General features: G+C 36.2%; 1 protein-coding gene across 3 annotated transcripts in view; it reads left to right on the top strand.

Moving 5' to 3' along the window:
• Positions 1-13,451, top strand: part of FAM133A (family with sequence similarity 133 member A) — a 43,892-nt gene extending 30,441 nt beyond the window's left edge. For all 3 annotated transcript variants that reach the window (XM_051827415.2, XM_070067142.1, XM_008273002.4), the window contains one exon: positions 12,464-13,451. In XM_051827415.2, coding sequence (XP_051683375.2) covers positions 12,567-13,316 — 750 coding nt within the window. In that variant the 5' untranslated portion in view covers positions 12,464-12,566 and the 3' untranslated portion in view covers positions 13,317-13,451. The remainder of the gene's footprint in view (positions 1-12,463) is intronic.
• Positions 13,452-22,756: the final 9,305 nt, after the last annotated feature.

The following is a 22,756-nucleotide window of genomic DNA, read 5'->3' as shown; positions in this document are numbered from 1 at the left end:
AGAATTGACTTTATCCAGAGATGAAAATGAGTTATATGCATTTGGGGTAATCAAGGAAATGCACAAGGGTCTTCAGATTCTTCATTTAAGGAATTATATGGGCTGATTAATTCTGTGTCAATATGTGAAAACAATTATGAATAGTCTAGGTAAAAACAGCTGACTTCCCAGTGTGGCCTTATTCTATATTACTGAATACTACATACAACAGCTGCTTGCAATGATATTGTAAATAGGCAAAAATATCTGCCAAGCTAGGTTTGGATGATGTGGTATTATCAAGTTAGCTAACTCTGTGACTCAAAATATTTTTAAAGACATGTGTACAGCATGGTAGTCTGGACAGTGCCAAGGCCTTTATCCTTTAGATCTTTAGGGATTTGCAATGCAGTAATAAAAGGAAATGACAAATGATAATATAGGAATATAAATGGCAAAAACATATACCACCATGCAAAGGAACACGAATAAATAGTAAGTAATCTGGAATATAAGAGTAAGAAACTTAGTAAAGTTTATAGAATATCCAGGTTCATTTTTGTTGTTTCCATCTCCTTTTTGCTGATTACAGATGTCACTGTTCCTTAAGCATCCCCATACCTGTAGGTGTGAAGCGAGAAGGGAAACCTTGAATCAGTTCATTTTAATGGCTCTGAAAATCAGGTTAAGTAAGAAAATAAATTTAAAATTACTTAATTGCTGTTACTGAGTTTTATGTACATTTCCATTTCCCAAATTATCCTCATCGTTGTCAGAGCTATATCCATCAACATGGCAATACAGAATACCTTGACTGGGCTGGACTCTCATCTGCATGTCAACCCTACAACAGGGATTTATGCTTCATATAATGGATTGATTCAAAAAATAGTGGAATATGCTTAGATTGCTCCAAATTATAGAAACTGATCTTATCAACCAATTTAAATTTACTAACATTATCCTGTCTTCTGCACTTGCAGGGGATAATTTGGCCTGAGATCTTTTGAATATGAGGTGTAGATATATAGCTAAAAATAAGCATTGCATTTTCACTATAGTCCTCAGCAAAAATTTACATTCACTTTTACCATTATTTAACAGTACAGTGTGATTACTATTCTTTAATAGCATACCAATCTGCTTGGGATCTGATCTTGGCTTTATTGCCTCCTAGCTATGAGATCTTGAAAAAATTACTGTACTCAACCTTTCTGATACTGAATTTCCTTTTCTTTCAAATAGGGAGCACAAGAGTACATACTTCACAGAGTTGTTGAGAATTAAATGAGATAATCCTTGCACACCACTTGAAAAGTATCTGTTCATATAAATAGCTATCATCATTGTTATATTATTAGTGATAATAACCAAAGGAGTATCAACTCTTCACATTTATGTAGACTTTTATAGTTCTTAAATAATGCTGAAAGAATATTTCATTTGAACCTGGAGATAGGATGAGATTATAAAAGAGAGTGATTATGTATCAACCCCATTTTGATATGAGACCTGAGACACAGAGACAGATCTTATGATTTGTCTAAGAGTACACAGCAAGTAAATATGGAAGCTAGGACCTCAAGTCCAATAATAATGAACTCTAATGATGATTTGCTCCATCGGTGAAGTTAATATAGTCTAGTGTATTTCCTGAGTTGCTTTATCTCCCTTCATCCAATCAACTCTTCCTTAGTGCCGTTTCTGGAATTGGGAACTGTGTTATCTCCAAGTGAGAATGAGTACTAAGGGTTATCTACACACATTTTTTCCAAATAACGTAAGTTATGAAAATGCAGTCCCTTTTGATTTCAGTGTAATAAAAATAATGTTTTTATAAAATTGTACAATTTGTGATGCTTCTTAATACTTCCTACTTGCTCCAAATTATAGAAACTGTAATTACTGTAACAAATCTGTAATTAGCCATCTGTAATTACTGTAACAAATAAATCTATAAAGCTCTGGCCTTTGAATTTTAGGGAAATGTAAATATGTAGTCATTTATAGTGTGAGATGGTATGTGACTCCTCTAAGTGTACCTAGTTTCAATAAATAACAGTGGTGCTATTAGCTATTTCACAGTCAGTATGTTCTTACACACATGTCAAATGATCTGTTCTCAACTTTGAGAAATATCCCAAAAATTCATGTGGGGGCGGCATGTTGCAGAAAGTAGTAACTGAGGCACCGATACATGTAAAACCAAGCAAGTGTTTACACCAGACATTATAAATAGATGGATTTTGAACTGTGTCATCTGGGGAAATAGTAAGGAGTGCTCTTGATATAAGCTTAGGGCCTTATCTTTTAGAAGTTGTTAGAAAAGTTGACAAGTATATCTTGGTACAACTGGATCCTAGGGAATAATTGACAGACTTCTGATTACAAATCACTTTAGATGTACAGTACATTGCCTGGAGAAGCATATCATGATCTTCTACTATAAAACATATCACTTGAGTTTAACATTAAAAGTGGGTAAATTTTTAAGCAATAAAGGGAAGGTGAGTTTTATCTCACTTTGAAAGTTTGAAATAATATTACATTTGTGTACTGGTGAAATGTGAATGAAATTGGGTTTAGTTGTTTAGTGCTGAACATAGATTTAATAGGCTTTATGATGTGAGGGATCTTGTCAAGGATTTCCACAAAATTTTCATTATAAAACATTTGTTAAATGGAATCTGAACAGTGGGCAGAATATAGGGGGCAAATCTTATTTTTTGAGGTATATTTTTACAGCAGTTGTCATGTCACACAGATGGAAAAAATAGTCATTTAGCTTTAATTCATGTAAAAGAACCCCTTCAAATGAGAAGCTGCGATTTTCAGGGCTCTAGGATATATCAGTTACCTCATTTATAGCCACACAATATCAAAACACAATATTCTGTTCTTAAATTACTTTACTTTTAAACTTTTGATTAAAATATAATACCTATACATTTTTATCACATATAGTGCAACATTTCAACACATATGCACAATATAAGTCAGTCAAACTGGCAATTAGCCTTTGCTGTTTCTTGTCTTTATTGACACAGTGTTCCAGGAAAGAATCTATTGTCAGAAAAATGAAGTTACTAATGTGTATCTGTAATATATCACATATGTTAACAATATTAGTACCTTCTTGGCAAATGCCTAGTTGAATTTGGTACTTATGTATACATTGGTTTTCTACAGAAGATCTACTAAAACATTAACACTGACACTATCTACACTATTGTTATTTCTCAGTTAGGATAAAGTGCTAAAGGGACAAAACAAAATTCGTGAATTTTATTTCTTATAAGAACATTTGATCTTTTCTTTAGACAATACTGATTGCTTTTTCAAACAATTACAGAAATATATGCAAGAGTGGACCATTCATAATGCCTGAGACATAACCATAACATGGACTTTGTTGATGTCACGTTCTAGTCAACACAGTGTTCTATATACCTTCTCTATATAATACATCTCTATAGGCCTGGTGTTGGGTACTTAGTTAAAACTTTATACGTGATTGATTTAAAGCATTTCATGTACTTCTTTAATTCTAGAAACAATAATACCCCAAAACATGGAGCATATCTAGCATCCGGATCTTGGTTTCTTTATTCTATAAAAGGAACTAGGGTGTCTTATAGAAATGGCTGATTGTCAGGCTAATTTAGGTTATATACAAAGTGATCCCAGAATATTTTTCAAGAGCTAGAAAATAAGAAAGTGCAAAAGTAATGAAATGATGGGATATATCAGTGGGTCATGAAAATTAACTAAAAGAACTACCAATGGCCAGAGCTAGAACATTTGAGCGGAAAAGTAAAGTAGTCTTAGAATATTACCCAAAATATAAATCAATATCATTAATGAATTTTTACAGGTAATTATTGAATATATTAATGCAAATAAATAGACTCATCTCTTGTATAGATGAATTACAAATAATTTGTGTAGGTACTCCTCCATCAATGAGGTAGAACATAGCTCCTCATTCATTATGTGTAGGCTGTCCATAGTGACTTCATTCTAAAGAATACAGTGTGCAAGGAAGAGTAATATTACACGGGAGGAAACAGTCAAGTGCTACTTCATTCAAGTGATCAGGGATAATAATATTAGTGATAAGTCATATTAGTGGTATGTTCTCTTGGTATCATTTGATAAGAATAATATTTTACCTCTGCGTTCTTTCTCCCAAGAGCTTACAAGCTAACTGTGTGAAAGAAAAATCAGACAAACCCAAATTGAAGAACATTAAAAAAAATCAATACCTGAAGATTGTTTTTCAAAACAATCAAGGCCATAAAAATCAAATTATAAGAAACTGCCATAATCTACAGACATGTAGGAGACATGATAACTAAATGTAGTGTGGAATCCTGGATGGCCTACTGGGACAAAAAAAAAAGATAAGAAGGACAATTTTAGCTAAAAACTAAAGAACTTTGGACAAAGAATGGACTTCAGTTAATAATAATATATTAATATTGTCTTATTAGTTTTAGCAGATGTTCTGTATCAATGTAACATATTAACCATAAGAGCAACTGAGTTAAGGGTTACAGGAATCCCTTTAACTGTATTGTAAATTTTCTTTTTTTTTTTTTGATAGTTATACCTTTTAATATGTATTAGAAAAATACATACATAGCACATTAAACCTGTGACTTCACAGCTATTACTACTTAGGGTGAAGCGGATGTAGATGACAATGGGAGACCTCAGAACACCTCAAGAAAAAAATACTGAGTAAATACTACAGGAGGGCAATTTGGAAGTTATCTCTGAAAAACAAACATATGCATTCCTGACTTCACAATTCCATTACGAGGAATAATCCCCCTCACCCCTTCTCTCTCTCTCTCTCAGACACACACACACTCACACACACTTTCACACAGGTATATGGATATTCCTGTGTATTATTTTGTAATAGGAAAAACTAAAAACAGTCTTAATGTCCACCCTAGAGAAATGGATAGTAAAATGCAGTAGGGTGATATGGTGATCCATACAGCAATTACAGAGAAGGGAATGATCTACACTTAGCAACATGCATAGATCTCAAACACATTGTTAGGCAAAGCAAGCAAACTGCAGAACAATTCAATATGCCATACGCATTAAACACAGTATTTCCAACGAACTTATCTATGTAAGAATGTTAAAACAAAGTCTAAATGAAGTATAACAGCAGGGAAGGGACAGGGTGGGGAGGAGCGGGAGGGGGGAGTAGTCGGTAGCTGAATGAGGCTTGTCTTGTCCCTTGTCTGTACAACCTAATTGCTTAAAAGGAGAATGGATTCCTGCATTACTTAGGTAACTGGAACCGATTCAACTCAAAACTGTTTAAAAAGTTGGTTTAGTATTTGAGGTGATGGGTGTGTTAAGCAACTTCATTTAGTTATTCCACATTGTATTCCTAAGTCATTATCACTTTATAACACATAAATATGTAACTATAATCTGCCAATTTTCAAGTGTAAAAATATATTAAAAATTGGTTTTAAAAGGTTACCAAAAAATCTAAACAATCACCATGATTTATTTTTCTGATTATGAAATCTAAAATGTACTACTATATTAAAATAAATAAGGGGTGAAGTACTCATTTCTTTAAAACAAACACTTGGATAAAATTTATACTTGGAGCTTCTGCCTTCACACAGCCATTCTTGTCTATCACTTGAATCTGTAATATTTTGTTGTTACTGTAAGCTTTCTGGTATCATTCTTAAGAGAGTTAGAGAGTGATTACTTGTTACTTGACAATCCTGTAGGATACCAAAAGGAAGTGATATTTTCAATTCTATACCGCTCCCTTAGAATGATGGGTACTCCAAGACTCAATTATGATGGGAGGTATTCACATGAGGTTTCAACACAGTTTTCTAGTATGTTTATCTCACTCAAGAACAATAATTCTTCCTTCAGAACAATCATATTAACAACTATTATAGGATGTGTTCATGTTTGAATTTTATTTAGCAGAAAGAATGTCATATTGCACACATTTGCTAGACCGAAATACTTAAAGGAAATTGTGAAGTATCATTAAATTTGTCCATAAACCCTCTATCTTTTATTTGGCCCGTGCTGTGAATTGGATTGCACTATGGTGGTTCTGTGTGAAATGGTAAAGTAGTGTGTGGTAATTAAATATATTGTTAATACATATGTGCAGATTATTATTTTATAACTCAGTGGACTCATTGCTCTCTTAAATCTTCTAAGCAGCTTCTTGAGAGAAATTTATTTCAGTGTCATAGCACTTAACTTACATGAACTTGTGTGAACAAAGAACATTAAAGTTTCCTTTTTAAAATAGGGATCTCATCTAAGTGTCCAGACCTTTGTAGAAGAATTGGTGAGTCACATTAAGTCTCAGAAAATGGCCAATTTTTTTAAAGATTTATTTCTTTATTTGAAAGGCAGAGTTACAGAGAGGAGGAGGAGGAGGGGGAGGAGGAGGAGGAGGAGAGAGAGAGAGAGAGAGATCTTCTGTTCACTCCCCAAATGGCTGCTATGGCCGGAGCTGTGCAGATCCTAAGCCAGGAGCCAGGAGCTCCTTCCAGGTCTCCGGGGGCGCAGGAACCCAAGGACTTGGGCCATCTTCTACTGCTTTCCCAGGCCATAGCAGAGAGCTGGATTGGAAGTGGAGCACCCAAGACTTGAACTGGCTCCCATATGGGATGCTGGCACTGCAGGAGGCAGCTCTACATGCTACAGCACAGCGCCGGCACCAGAAATATCCAATTCTTTTGAAAAAGATTTTCAATTTAAGTACATGTGTCTTTGAGAGTTAGTCTACAATCACACATCTCCCTGAAAATTCAATGAAATGACTTGTAAAATGGTGACATCTCTGAAATAACTAGCTTTGGTGGAATTTGCAATAGAAACATTAAAAGATTCATTGAATAAGCCTAAATTCATACTGACTTTTACTTGAAGAGTATTCATTGACAAATGTATAAATTCTTTGGAGAAGGAGAAATTGAGATGAGGACTATTATAAAACAAGACAATATTGTGAATAGTTTGCATTGGATTTGACTTTTTCTTTTCACCTCAAGACTTTAGAATCTGATATTCCTTCTGCTTGAAACATTACATAAGCTCTCACTATTTTAATATTTTCATTCTTTTTAACCCCTTCATCTGGCTAACTATAACTTATCCATCAGGTCTCTGACTATGTATCAGTATCACAGATTTGATCTTCCCTCCTGAATTAGGTCTGTCATTATATATTTCATAGCATCTTCTAATTTTTCTTCATCTTTCCAATTACTGTTGTAATTATCTACTCATTCATTTGAATTTGTGTAATGACTATTGCTATAACTAAAGCATAATCTCCATGTCATATAATATAGTGTCCAGAACATAATAGATGATCAAAAGGGGATTTTTTAAGAATCAACAAATATTCTTATAGCACTCAGATTACCAGGATTTCTGTCACAATGTATGTCTAATCTTGCAGAATATTAGCATATTTCATGCAAATGAATAGAAATACAGAGAATCACATTTCTCTTTGTTCTATAATCGAAATAGAGAGGCAAGCCATAATACTTTCAAACCAAAGAGTATTTAAGGAATACTTCATTGGGGCCAGCCTTGTGGTGCCACTGGTGAAGCCACCACCTGCAACACCAGCATCCCATGTTGGTGTCAGTTCTGAGTCTGGGTTGCTCCACTTCCCATCCAGTTTCTTGCTAATGTGCCTAGGAAAGCAGTAGAAGATGACCCAAGTATTTGGTCCCTTGCCATCCATGTGGGAGAGTTGGATGAAGCTCCTGACTCCTGACTTTGGCCTGGCTCAGCCCCAGCCTTGCAGCCATTTAGCAAGTGAACCAATAGATGGAAGATCTCTGTGTGTGTGTGTGTGTGTGTGTTTCCCTCCCTCTTAGTAATTCTGCCTTTCAAATAAATAAATCTTAAAATGAAATACTTTGTTATTCTTACTTTTTCTCTTTTCTCAATGAGCTTCATCTTTAAGTAAAGGAGCAAATAGATTCTCAGTTCTGACAGATTGCTATACTTACCTGGTGTCAGCAATCTCTTTCATTCCCTTCTGCTGTTGTTCCTAATTTTATTTATTAATCTAAAACATTCCTGTGTTGTATTAATCTTTTCAGATGATCTTGGCACCCACAATTGAATGAAAACAAAGGCTATTATATGAGAAACATTTACTCTCTCTCAGCAGCCTCAAAAAAAAAAAAAAAAGAACTACAAACATACTCTTTCTTTAATTCTTGTCTGTGCTCCTGCCACATCAGTTATTCCCCCTCTTACCTACATTTTTAATTTTTTTTTCTTTGTATTTTCTACTTCTAGATGCCCTGTGAATATGCTGAAGTTTCTGCCATGCTAAAAACAAACAACAACAAAAAATAATTTTCTTTAACTCTGCATCTTTGTCAACTGACTCTGTGTATTCTAGACCTCCAGGTTTTTACCTCCCATTAAATCTTTAAGCCACTGTCATCTGGCTTCTGCTTTCACTTACTGAAATTGTGAACGTTGTCAGTGAACGTTATCAGCTAAGTGTAATAGATATTTTCAGATCTTTGTTTTACTTGACCTATCTGTTACATTAAGATTACTATTGTCTATGACATAATTTTTTTAAAAAAGATTTATTTATTTATTTATTTATTTGAAAGTTACACAGAGAGAAAAGGAGAGGCAGAGAGAGAGAAAGAGAGGCCTTCCATCCACTGTTTTACTCCCCAATTGGCCACAATAGCTGGAGCTGAGCCAATCCGAAGTCAGGAGCCAGGAGCTTCTTCCAGGTCTCTCACATGGGTGCAGGGGCCCAAGGACTTGGGCCATCTTCTACTGCTTTCCCGGGCAATAGCAGAGAGCTGGATCAGAAGTGGAGCAGCTGGGACACGAACTGGCGCCCATAGGAGATGCCAGCATTGCAGGCAACAGCTATACCCTTGACGCCACCGCGTGGGCCCTTACATAATTTCTTTCCTTTTTCTGCATTTTCTAAGGGTAAATATAATATCTGCTTGTTTTTTTTTTCAAATAACACTGTAAACATTACAGAGTCATGAGAATTATTGTCATTAACTTACAACTTTATTCGCCCTGTGTTTCTGTGACTCTCACTTTTGCTTCCTCCTCCTAGTCTAGTTCCTGCAGCTTTGGCTGATTTCCTAGTGTTCTTTGTAGGCTTTTCTTTTGCTGTCAGCCCCTTGCATGTTGGTGTTTAATTGGATCCAACGTCAAACCTCTTTTCATTTAAATTCCTCCTGCTGGGTAATGTAATTTTCTCTCATAATTTCATCCATCACTCAGTGACTGGCAATCCTATATCTCTGTCAGGTCACTTTCTGGAATTCCAACAATTATTTATCTAATTTTGAATAAATTTATGGAGATTCATTCAGCTGTCTCACAGGCACTTTAAACTCTATACAGGTCCAAAATGGAACCTAGCATGTTTTCTCAAAATCCATGTCACTTCCTATATTACTTAGCCTTTGGTGTTGCCATTTATCTAGTGTCTCAAGCCAGACCCTTGCTCTAGATCCCTGTTTCTCTCTCATTCTTCACGTCCAATTGGTTACCAGTTTCAGTAGAAATCTCACCATGTCTCATTTATTTTCCACTCTTATTCACAATGTTACTGTTTTAGTTCAGACTCTTTCACTCTCATCTATATGATTAAGTAAGTAGTTTCATTGCTTTCAGTTGTACCTGATTCCAGTCCACCTTTCACTCTGTAAATGATCATCTCTTAAATACTCAAATATGACCATGTCACTCTCCTGCTTAAAGTTAAATCTCCCCATAGCTTTACTCCAAGTCCCAAAGACTAAATTTCACACTCCTTACCATAGCATCCAATGCCTTTGTGATCTGGCCTTTGCCTGGATTTTTAACTGATGTCAGGATTGAGTCTCAAAGAACTGAAATTAGAATGGATTATGCTATTCCAAGTATCAAGTAGCAGAAAGAATCAGCAAGTTGAATATGAACTAAAGTCCTCAAGGACTTTTGAAGGTCAAGTCTGGGAAATGATGATACTTGACAGGTCTTTAGTGTACAAGTAAAAATGAAAATGACAGAAAGACCTAAAGAAGAGCTGGACAGAACTAAGCGGGAAGGTGAATAAGATCAAGAACACAAATCGTATGCAGGAAACTGTCACCAAGAGTCAGTGAAATGTCTATAGCACGTAAATGTCAGTTGCATTAAGCTCATGAGGGGTAGGTATGTTAGGTTGACTTAAAGGGTCACACTGAAGATGCAGTCTGAAAATCTGTGATATGTCTGACTGTCTTTTTCTTATATTTAAGGGAATTTGTTGTCTCTCCTATCAATAATAGGGCAAAATTTAAGATTTTTAAATGACCCAGGAGTGCATCCATAATAAGGCTTCTTCTTGTTTATGTAGCCATACCTCTTTCCCCTACCATCTAGCTGTTTGACCTCCATCAACACTGAATAAATTTTGGTGCTGTTTCCTATTCCTATTTTTTTCACATGTCATTTCCTATGCCAGGAATGTCCTTCATTTTCTCATTTACAGGTGCATTTCTGTTCATCCTTCAAAATCCTTCACAAACATCACCACATCTTAGAGGCTCCCTCTGAATGCTTCTGTTTCCCATAGTTACTCAGACATCTACCCATCTATTCATGTGTTTGTTTGTTATTGAACAACCATTTGTTGAGTGCTCAGTATGGGACAGATGCTGTGTTATGTACTGTGGTGAATAAGATGGGTCAAACATGGTCTTTTACCTTCGTTGAGCTTACATTTACCAGTGAATACACACACAAATATATACACAGACACATAATCAAATAAAATCATTACCAATTTAATAAGTGCTATGAATAAAAAATGAGGAACTAGAGTACAGAAAGATCAGGATGAGTGGCAGACAGAAAATCAGCCTACTTTAGTATCAGGTTGAGCCGTATGAATTTGTTGGTATTTGAACTATTTGTCTCCTTTAAAATTGACCAGTTTATATATAGCTCAACAGTAGCCCTTCTGAAGAATTGACATTTAAGCTGAGATCTGAAGAATGAGGTTGAATTGACCATGTTGGTTAAGCTTGGCATTCAGCTTATTCCAAGAATCAAGAGAAGATAAGGCGATGGAATTGAGAAAAGGGGTGAGTGACTATAAATGAAAGTAGGAGAGAGAAACAGAGCAGATAATATGGGATGTATAAAGGAGTTTTGATTAATGTTCCTTAAGATGTAAAGCAGCTGGAGTGTTTTAATATCCTCTGATTGTAATGTGGGACTAGAATAGAAGGAAGTACAGGCAGAAATAGGACTACCAATTCAGAGGTTGATATAATGAAGAGATATAATAATGTTGTGTTATGTGTTTAGGGTTTGGAATCAAGCTGCCTTGGTTTAAACTTGGTTCCACCATTTATTAGTCCTTTTAATTTATGCAAGTTACACTTGAATAGAGATAATAATAAGATCAATGTTATAGGTTTTTTTAAATGTTTATTTATTTTCATCTAGTGAGAGAAAGGAAGAGAGAGGCAGACAGGCAGAGATAGAGTCCTTCCATCTGCTGTTTCACTCCCCAAATGCCTGCAACAAGGCTGGGTCAGGCCAATACCAGAAGCCAGGAATTCCATCTGGATTTTTCACATGGGTAACATAGACTCAATTATTTGAGTCATCCATTTCTGCCTCCCAGTATACATTAGCAGGAAGCTCAGTGACAAACAGGCTAGCCTGTACTGGAACCAGCTATCTGATAGGGAATGCAGCATTCCAAGCAATAGCTTACCCTTTGCAGAACAGTGGCCACTCCTTGTATGTTTTATTCTAGGAATTGAACAAGAATAATTCATTGCAAAGAACTGAATGCTTCCTGACAGATAATAAACACTTTAGATATTAGAGATTAATAGTTCAAGTGAGAGATGATAATACCCTTGACTATGTACATGACAATATATTTGGAGAAAAGTGAATGGACATGAGACACACTGTGGAAATTTAAACAGGAGAATTAGTAATGGATTAGATGTGAGAGTTGAAGGGAAAAATATTTTTAAGATTTTGACTACCAAAAGGAGTAGAGTAGATTGTTTTGCACTTTCCCAAGCTGGAGAATGTCCTCCTGGTACAGATTTTAGCTCTATAATTTTTTAGATATATCATATTAGGCAATAATGAAATGAAAATTGGTAAATATCATATGATATAAAAATAAATACTTATTAAACATATTACATACTTGCCAGAGCCCTACAGGAGGTAAATAAGACATTTTAAGTTAGTGTTATGTTCATACCACAGTACGTATAATATGGAACAATCTTAAAGTATGTGTGTTTATAAATCTTAAATGTTTGTTCCCAAAGCATAAGATTTTGGAAATCTCTGCTGTACTATATTATAGGCAGTGATAATTAAGCTTATGTGTTTATTTTGTCTTATGTTAAAGTAGTTGTGTAACCATTCCATCTTTCTTTCACAGAATGGAGCCTGCTTGGTATACCAGCAGATAAAGAGAATAAGGAGAGTGTCTATCCTTATTCTGCTTTGCAACTGATAAGCTACTCTGGGAACCATAAGGCATCATGGGGAAGCGAGATAATCGAGTGGCCTATATGAATCCTATAGCCATGGCCAGATGGAGAGGCCCAACTCAATCTGCAGGCCCAACAATACAAGATTATTTGAATCGGCCAAGGCCCACCTGGGAAGAAGTAAAGAAACAATTGGAAAATAAAAAGAAAGGTTCCAAGGCATTAGCTGAATTTGAAGAAAAAATGAATGAAAATTGGAAGAAAGAACTTGAGAAAAGCAGAGAGAAATTGTTGAGTGGAAATGAGAACTCATCCAAAAAAAGAGAAAAAAAGAAAAAGAAAAAGAGGAAATCTTGTCAATCTTCGTCCTCTCCTTCATCAAGCTCTGATTCTTCAAACAGTTGTTCAGAATCTGAGGATGAGGAAAAGAAACAAGGAAAAAAGAGAAAGAAAAAGAAGAGCCGTTCATACAAATCATCAGAAAGCTCTATGTGTGAATCAGAATCAGAGAGCAAAGAATCTGTGAAAAAGAAAAAGAAGTCAAAGGATGAAACAGAGAAAGAAAAGTATATTAGAAACCTCAGCAAAAAAAGAAAGAAGACTCATCCTGAGGATAAACCTTTGTCATCTGAGGCCTCATCAGAATCAGATTATGAAGAGGAAGTGCAAGCAAAAAAGAAGAGAAAACATGAAGAGCAAGAAAAAGCAATGGAAAAAGTAAAGAAAAAGAAGAAGAAACAGCACAAGAAACACAGTAAGAAGAAAAAAAAGAAGTCTGGTTCAAGTCATAAATCAGGATGACATCAAGAAAAAAAGTAAGATTTCCTTTAAAAAAAAGTCTAAAGGAAATTTCAACTGTGAAAATTAGGGCATAGTTACCAACACGCATGAGTTTCCCTGTGTTAGTAGAGTTGTTCCTGGACTCAAATGCCAGTAAAAAGCCACTGTGCCAGAAAGGGCCATAATTGTTGCCTGCAGCTTAAATATAGGATTTTGTTTGTTTCTTTGTCTTTCTTTCCAGTGGTTAATTCCTCTGGAAGGTAAAAACTCTGTTGTCATGTTAGTGGATAAAATGTTTGGAATTAAAATAAAATGTTTTAGATAATGGATTGTTTTGACCAAAAAAAATTGATTCTAAGGTTAAATGTATCTAATTTTTTTTGCAGACATCTTCAAAATATATTCAGACAACTGTAGTTCACATTTCTGAAGCAAAGACTTAATATTGATATATCAAAATCCTTACTGTTATAGATGTTCAGTTTATTTTACTTTTTTCCTTAAAAAAAACTTTTGTTTACATGGGGAAAGGGCTTGGGGGGTAGGGAGTGTTTGCTAATTACTTTGGCTAGCTGAATAGTGTGCCTTGGATCCTTGCACATTCTATTTTTGCCAGTGCAGCAGCCATCCATTCTTTATTCAATGAAATTCTGGGATGTTATTGTGTGCTGCTTTATGAACAACAAAGATAACAATTTACAAGCATGAGTAAGCCCCCATATTTCTGAAATTTACCTCCACTTCAGCACTGTTCTCTGTGCAGTACTGAATAATATTTAGTATTAGCATATTACATGATTTGAATTAACTTTGATAACATTTTCAAGGGGAATCATTTTAAATAGTCCCTGGTATTTTTTGATTAATAAAGATTCTGAAATTTTTTTGCACATTTTATATGGTTTTAATTTTCCAGCAATATTCTTTGTAACTAGTAATCCCTTTTTAATATAATTTATGCTTAGTATACAAGTGTCAAGTTTGTAGTTTCTTAATCATGCTGTATTAATTTCATTACTGTTTAATGCACACTTGACAAAATATTTAGCATGTAAAAAGAAGGTTTTCAAAAACCTTCTAATGCCTTCATATTGAAGCTGGTTTACTGAAAGCAAGTTGAGTGCCATCTGTCTAGTACTCTCTGTGTCTTGTTACATAAAACTACTGCCAAAATCTTAGTAAGTGTGCTGTTAAAGTTTGTTGTCTTAAGCATTGATACTGAATTGAAATAGAGGTTAAATATAGATGATAATGACGTCATTAATCTTCCTGTGTCTATATTTTACTAAGATTTGGTGCCTTGTGTCTGTTACTGATTCATATTTAACACTAATCTTAAAATAGCTAGAAAATTATTTTTACTTTACATTTTATATATATCAGAGTAACATAAATTATAAATTTATTTCTCAAAAATCACCTATTACAGAGGATGTACTAATTATAATATCATAGGTACGAACTATTTTGTCATGATGAGAGGCTCAATAGCTATTGTTTTTTAATTAGCCGATTTCATCTCAACTCCCTTGACTCATAAAATTATAAATATAGAAAACATGGTGAATAAATAGCATAATAACTCCCCAGATTTTTGCAGTGTAAATACCCAAATCTCCCAGTAAAATTCTTGGAGCATTGCAGTAACACCATGTTGGATCACCTTGGAGCTTCATAACTTTAACTATTTCCTAAAAATATATCTATATGTATATGTTGATAAAAGCTACAATGTTTTAGGGGTATTTTGTATCCATATAGAATTTTTCAAAATTATTGTTAGTTAAAATGTTTTTAAAAGCTTATATTATTTATGGAATATGGCAAAGACATTTACAGTCCATCATTAATCTATGTGCTCCTGTTCACTTCCCAACCCCCTGTGGTTAGGCAATGCCATTTGACTACTTCTAGCAGAGAGATTGTAAACAGAATTGATGTATTATTTCCAATCTGGAGCAGTACAGCGTCCTGCATGACCCTCCAATTCTCTCTTTACCTGCCACAGTCACCTGAAAGCATTGTGTGGCATATCTAGAAGATGGATACAAGGTGACTCTAAGTCACTATTGGAAGAGACTCACACTAAAAAGCTTGATGGAACTTGCAGTGGACGTTTTTGTACAGTGAGAAATAAACCGTTATGTGTTAAGCTACTGAGATTTGGTGTCTTTTTTTGTTACAGCAGCACCATGTAAGCTAATCTGAACAATATCAAAAAACTCTAGAATGCCTGTTTCATTATCTACATAAAATAGTTTACTTTTCTTCTACCACTTCTTCCTGTAACAGAATTGCTACATTAACCCAGAAGTAGATATTAATCTTGTATTAGAATCACATTAACCCAGAAGTGATAATTTATGGCCTAGTAAAAGGAAATGTGAATTTTATTTGCATTTGTTTTCGATAATGACCGTGGAAGAGGGTGCTATAGCATAATACTTTGTGATTATCAGTGATGCTGACTGTCTAGGAAATTAAACTACTCCATTATTCCTCTGATTATAGCCAAAACAGTGTATCAATAAATGCTTTAGAAAGGAAATTTAAAAAGCATTCATGAGGACTTGAAGAAGAGAAATACAATTTTTTAGGTGTAAGTATAGAACTTACAATACAGAAAAGTGCAACAGAAGTATGTAGAGGACAATAGATATGTAAATTTAAGGGAACATTTAATATGTATCTTCCAGATTAAAAGCAAAATAATCTTATTCTCCTGTGAAAAGCATTAAAGGATTTGCTTTATGTGATTAGTAAGAATAGCTTTAGCCAGAATATACAAATAGCTTTGACTGTGGGAAGGGAAGTAGTGAGAAAGTCAATAAGAATGAAGAATGAGGATGAGAAAATTGATGCAATCTAGATTAAGAATTTAATTGTGAGGTCATTGTTGTGGCACAGCAGGTTAAGGCACTTCCTGTAATGCTGGCATCCCATATGGGAGTTCTGATCCAGTTCCCTGCTAATGTGCTTGAGAAAGTCACAAACGACGGCCCAAGTACTTGGGCCCCTGACACCCACATGGAAGGCTAAATGAAGTTTGAGGCGCCAGGTTTTGGCCTATACCAGCTCTGGCCATTGCAGCCATTTGGTGAGTGAACCAGCAGATGGAAGATCTGTCTCTCTCTCTCTCTCAAATAAATGAATACATCTTATCAAAAAGGGAATTTAATTGTGAGCACAGAAAGAAAAAAATTAAAAGATCTCAATCTAAAGGTGAAGATTTAGATTGTAGATATGGAGAATAAATAAAATTGAGGTTTCTGGTTTTATATTTTCTGACAACTCCCTTGATAATTACACATTTATTTTGAAAAGAAAGTTGTGCACTTGACATTGTGCCATTCCTGTCATCATTTTCTCTCTGGCTGTGTTTATTTTTACAAAATGTAAGTATTTAATCTAAGATGTAGTTTTGTAGCCACTTTATATCATGAAAATTATAACCATACATTAAATAACACCTATGTACTTTACAGCTAAACTGCTTTTCTTATTCCTTCCTGATCTACCCCCCCCCCAAAAAAAAAGAACTTTTTTCATCACATGGATTTGACACTTTTTCTTCACTCTTTTATGGCCCTTACCTTAAATTTTCTTACATTATGAATTTTGTATACCTACGACTCCAGTTATGAGTGCTGGCTCTTAGCTGAAAACTGAGTTGAAATCTATTTTCTGCCATTCCTTGATATTAGACCCTAAAAACATTTTCACCTCTATGTGACCCTAATAAATCAATTTCCTCATGCTCAAATAAGGACAGGTATTTGGCATAGTGGTTAAGACACTACTTGGGATACCCAAATCCCCTATCAGTATGCCTGGGTTGCAGTGGATATGCTAAATTTCCCTCCAGTAAACCAATAATCTCAATGGTTTAATCAAGAACTTGATGTGGTATATTGAGGTCTTTTCCCAGGAACTGTTTATGAAACTCAAATGATTTTCATAATTAATAAGTTTGTCATTAGAATTTGCTGCTGGTTACTGTTAACATTTTATTGTCCAGATGGTCAAGGTAAATCTTTTGTTTCCTCTAAATTGAGCTGAAATCAGGTTTATAGTTATTTTCTATACTGCAAAATGATCAGTCCGTCTACCATCTGAGAGATAACCTAAAAAGCTGGAAACATTCTACGGAAACATACTATGAAATATCATTAGAAGCCAAGCTATTATCCATTAAAATAACTACTTATATCTCTTAAAATGGTGGCATTATTATCAAATATTTGCATATGCTTTATTTTTCAAAAAATCTTGATCACATGGCCATTGAAAATATGAACTTGTAAAAACCATACAAGGAGAAAATCCTGCATTTAATTTGTACATCCTACTGTGTGACAAGTCCAAAGACTATGCATTTAGTATTCACAACCTTCAGACCACATCTCTTGGTAGCTTTAGACTCTGTGAAATATGGGCCAGCGCCGCAGCTCACTAGGCTAATCCTCCGCCTGCGGCAACGGCACACCAGTTTCTAGTCCCGGTCGGGGCGCCGGATTCTGTCCCAGTTGCCCCTCTTCCAGGCCAGCTCTCTGTTATGGCCCAGGAGTGCAGTGGAGGATGGCCCAAGTGCTTGGGCCCTGCACCCCATGGGAGACCAGGAGAAGCACCTGGCTCCTGGCTTCGGATCAGTGCGATGCGCCGTCCGCAGCGTGCAGGCCATGGCGGCCATTGTAGGGTGAACCAATGGCAAAAGGAAAACCTTTCTCTTTGTCTCTCTCTCTCTCACTGCCCACTCTGCCTGTCAAAAAATAAAATAAAAAAATAAAAAAACTAGACTCTGTGAAATTTAATCGAATAATTTTAGACAACACTGCTGACAACTTGTAAAAGCTTTTATTTTTGTGACTTCAGGACTACAACCACATAGTACTTTGACAAGAAACCTGTTTCTCAGAAATTTCTAAAGAGCAATTTCTAAAAACTTTTAGTTTATACTCAAAATATTTTCTATCTCTTCCCCCCCCCTTTGTATGGTATTGCACCAGCATAACAATTTCAAATATGGAGTGTGCTCAAAAGACTACCCCTATTCCATGAAAGACTATATTGTAAGCAATCTAGTCCTATATGGAACAAAAAACTTAATTATCTTCTGCCAAACCTCGTGACAAGATTTTGGTTACATATGTTTATTTTTAGTTTATTTTTAAATAGATGAAACTTGCATATTTAAAGAAGTGCTAACACACTGACATAGGCAGAGAGGTGGCTAGCAAGGAAGAGCTGAGTTCACTGGTGCTTCCCTGCAACCTTGCCTGCATTGCAGCCCCCTCCTGCACCACCCATTCCGTGCAATGGAAAACAGCTTCTGCAGTTTCACTACTTAGAACTGGCAACAGCTAAAAATAACCAATCTGGCTGCAAGCTGCCTCCTTGCTATGACCTTGAGCTAATGTAAAGGTCGTTATAATAAAATTACCATGGCTGACACTCCCACTCCTGGTAAGCACCTGATGCCATGGCACTTCTGAGATTTCCAAAAAGTACAAAGAAATGGGTAGCTTTCAAGCTCCACGCCAAATTTCACCCCTTTGAATATTCAGTTAAGATTCACTCCAATCACTACTCCCTATGCCTACAGATCATATAAATGGATGGACCCAAATGTTGTGTGTAGCTCTTTTCTTGAGAACACCCACACTCCTTGAGTGTATACTTTCTTTTTTCTTCCTTTTTTGAAGATTTATTTGTTTGAAAGGCAGAGTTACAGAGAGGTAGAGATGAAGCCACGGCTCACTTGGCTAATCCTCTGCCAGCGCCGGCACCCCAGGTTCTAGTCCCAGTTGGGGTGCTGGGTTCTGTCCCAGTTGCTCCTCTTCGAGTCCAGCTCTCTGCTATGGCCCCGGAAGGCAGTGGAGGATGGCCCAAGTGCTTGGGCCTTGCACTCACATGGAGACCAGGAGGAAACACCTGGCTCCTGGCTTTGGATCACCGCAGCACACCAGCTGTAGTGGCCATTTGGTGGTGGTGGGGGTGAACCAACGGAAGGAAGACCTTTCTCTCTGTCTCTCTCTCTCTCTGTCTAACTCTGCCTGTCAAAAAAAGGAAAAGATTTTACCAGTACAAGAAAACTTAATAGAAAATGAAGAAGCACAGTTAAACCCCATTACATCTATCACAAATGAACAGTAGGGAACACAGTGGATAAAATCCATGACTTATATAAGTCAAACAATCTAATAATATACAGTACATAAAACCAAGATACAAGCAGAAAAATTAATATCCACCAAAATATGGAAATTTTTATTTTTAGAACAGATTTATTTACTTACAATTTGAAAGGCAGAGCATCAGAGAGAGGGAGAGAGTGAGAGATCATCAACCCCCTGATTCTCTTCCCAAAAGGCAGTATAGCTGGGGCTGGGCTAGGCTGAAGCCATGAGCCAGGAACTCAATATAGGTCTCCCCATGGTTGGTAGGGAACCAAGTACTTGAACAACCATCTGCTGCCTTCCCAGGCTCATTAGCACAAAGCTGGATCAGAGTGGAACATCCAGGACTTGAATTGGCCCTCCAATATGGGATGCTGGCAAACATTGTGCTGTGCCACAATGATGGCCTCAAAAGTTTGAAAATTTTAAAAATACATTTAATGGTTAATGCTCCTGTCTGACAGCCATGTATTTCTAGACCTATCCAATAATCTTATATGACTTATTTATCTAAACCCAATGGCCTTTTGTAATAAATATTACATATTTAAAAATCAAATACTTTTTAAAAGATTTGCTTATTTATGTGAAGGGGCGGGGAGAGAGAAAGATGCAAAGCGACAGCAAGAGATTTTTCACTCCCCAAATGCTTGCAATAGCCAGTGCTAGGCCAAGACAAACCAGGAGCCAGCAGCTGCATCCAGATTTCCTATGATGGTGACAGGAACCCAAGTTCATGTGCTGTCATCCATTGCCCCCTGCCAGACTCATTAAGGGGAAACTGGTTGGGAAGCATGGAGTAGCTGGAACTCAAACCATGCACTCTGACATGGGATGTGGGTACTCCAAGAGTGGCTTGACCTGTTGCATCAGAATACCTGCCCCAACAATCAAATTCTGCAAGTCAATTAACAGGATAAGATTTTAGTATCCCCAGTAGATATCTATCTATGTGCTGGTACAGAGTAATCCCTTAGATAATCGCCTGAGGCTATCTGGGATATATCCACCCTGCCAAGGAGAATAGGTGTACTAAGAGCACTGTCCAGGGAATTGTAACAAATAGAGATTCAATCATTTAACAAAAAACATACTCAAATTAGAATTTGAAAAGGGTTCATTTACAAAAGGGCTACTTAAAAGGTGTTGGGAAGAGTGCAGGAGGATGACAAGTGCTAGTGCAGTAGTTTAGAGATAGTAACTAGGAGCTCTTACTGCTTGTACGGCCAGAGGAGCTGTAACTGTGAAGGTGAGAGTTGTTTAATGAAAGACTACCTTGAGCTGGGTATAGTCAGAGTCAGCTTGCACTGACATTTCAACAAATACATACCAGGAGGTCATTTCCCTCCTTTCTTCTGAACATTGTTCTTGTTTTCCACTAGCTGAACCCGAGTGGAAATCAGAAGTCATGGAATCTCATTAATGCAGTTTGTATGTTTCTGACCTCTGCTGTTGGTTGATTGGACACTCAGAAATTGTGGTAGCATAGTCAGTTCAGGTAATGGAAAGGCCACATTGTTGAGACCATGTATAGCTTCTACCTATAACATGTGGGTCAGCATCCAGGGCACAGAGCAGGTTGAAGAAGGTGAAGAGTAGAGCTGGAGGGGCAAATGTGAGGAAAACACAGCACTGCTCACCTTTGTTTCACTTCAACATCTATTCTTATCCTTCAACTTGAGGAGAGTTTCATGTCTCCAACCAAGAGGCTTTGTGAAGTTCACTCAAGTTAGCATATCTCAGATGATGTTACTTTGATGGTACTTTACCCAAAATATTAGCCACTACTGTTATTATTCATTAAAGTAGTGGTAGAGTATGGGGAAGGGAGAGGAAAGGAATATAAAACAATCTGCTACATATTTTTCCCCTGTGACTATCAGCAACTGTAGCTGCCGTTCCTCTGCATTCCATGTCCCCTTTACCTTCTGCCAGCACTTATAGGGGTGGCACACTTTGGAAAGTCAAGTATAACAAACCCTCTTTCTTGACAGATATGAGTACTTTGGGTCCTGCCTTTACTGCATTATTGCAGTGTTTAGGTAATTAGGATAATTGGGAACTGAATAACAAGAGTCACTACAGTGAAACACCAGGATTTCAAATATAACACCTTTCACCAAATCATACAGAGGCAATCCAAATTCGCCCGAAAGTTGGAATCAATTATCTGGTCTAATTCAATGACTTCCTTTATTTGGTCATTGGTTTAGTGGCATGAAGAACCCAACAAAAGTCCATGGGGTAGTCTCAGCTTCCTATAAATCATACCTATGACCTTGTTTCCTGATGGAAGTATTCTTTCCGTAACATTATAATTTCCAAACCCAAGAAGACCAAAATTTGGTAATGGAAGCAAAATTTTTTCAAGTAAATTGTGAACTGTAATAGTAGGAAAGGCCACTAGGGAAAGCCATCTAGGGAGTGAACCAGCGGATGGAGGACCTCTCTCTCTATCGCTACCTTTCTCTGTAATTCTTTCAAATAAATAAAATAAATCCTTTAAAGAAACAACAAACAAACAAAAACAATATAATGGGCCAAAGTGATATTCTGGGGGATATCAAGATGTTCAAAATCTTTCTAGATTATATTTTGACTGAGAACAAGAGTTCACAATCTTGTATTGCAGTATATATCATTATTTATGCTATGTAACTATCAACTGCTTCTGATTGTCTTTACTAATTAGTAGCTCCATTCTAAATTCTAGGGTCTGTGTTGATTGCTTCAGTGAAGATATCATATTTGAGACCATGGTTCTCATTGGTATTACCTCCTGAAAACATGTGTGATAAATGACATTATTATTACAGGAATAATTTATTCTTCATCTATGAAGTCTTTGGTTTACTAACTGGAAGGTAGCTCACACTCTACTTTTTCTACCATAATACCTTCTCTGTATGAAACAGGGAGCTATGATGGAGATCCTACCAATAAATGAATATACTTATTCCAACTCTGTAGCCTGAAAGCAGCAAAATAACCACAGAATGGCTCCAAATTCCAAATTATCATGTCGTGAAATGGATGTGGGCCTAGACTGCCTCTCTCACCTGATTTTGCTAATCCCCTGCTTTGGCCAATGTACTACAACGGCCTCAACCCAAATTCCAGATAAGTAGCTATTAATTCCCAGAAGGCCAAGGTATTTTCCTTCCCCAGAGGCATAACAACTTGGGTTAAAGCCTGCAGGTTTCACTGGAGAATGACTCATTTAAATTTTATTGTGTAGGCCTGTGGCTGCATAACAACATCCCTCCTCAAAGTTTCAGAGTTTAC

The sequence above is a fragment of the Oryctolagus cuniculus genome, chromosome X (genome assembly GCF_964237555.1).
Source record: "Oryctolagus cuniculus chromosome X, mOryCun1.1, whole genome shotgun sequence".
In the NCBI taxonomy this organism is placed as follows: domain Eukaryota; kingdom Metazoa; phylum Chordata; class Mammalia; order Lagomorpha; family Leporidae; genus Oryctolagus; species Oryctolagus cuniculus.
Note: the sequence above shows the minus strand (reverse complement) of the source record. Positions and strands in the feature narration are given on the sequence as shown.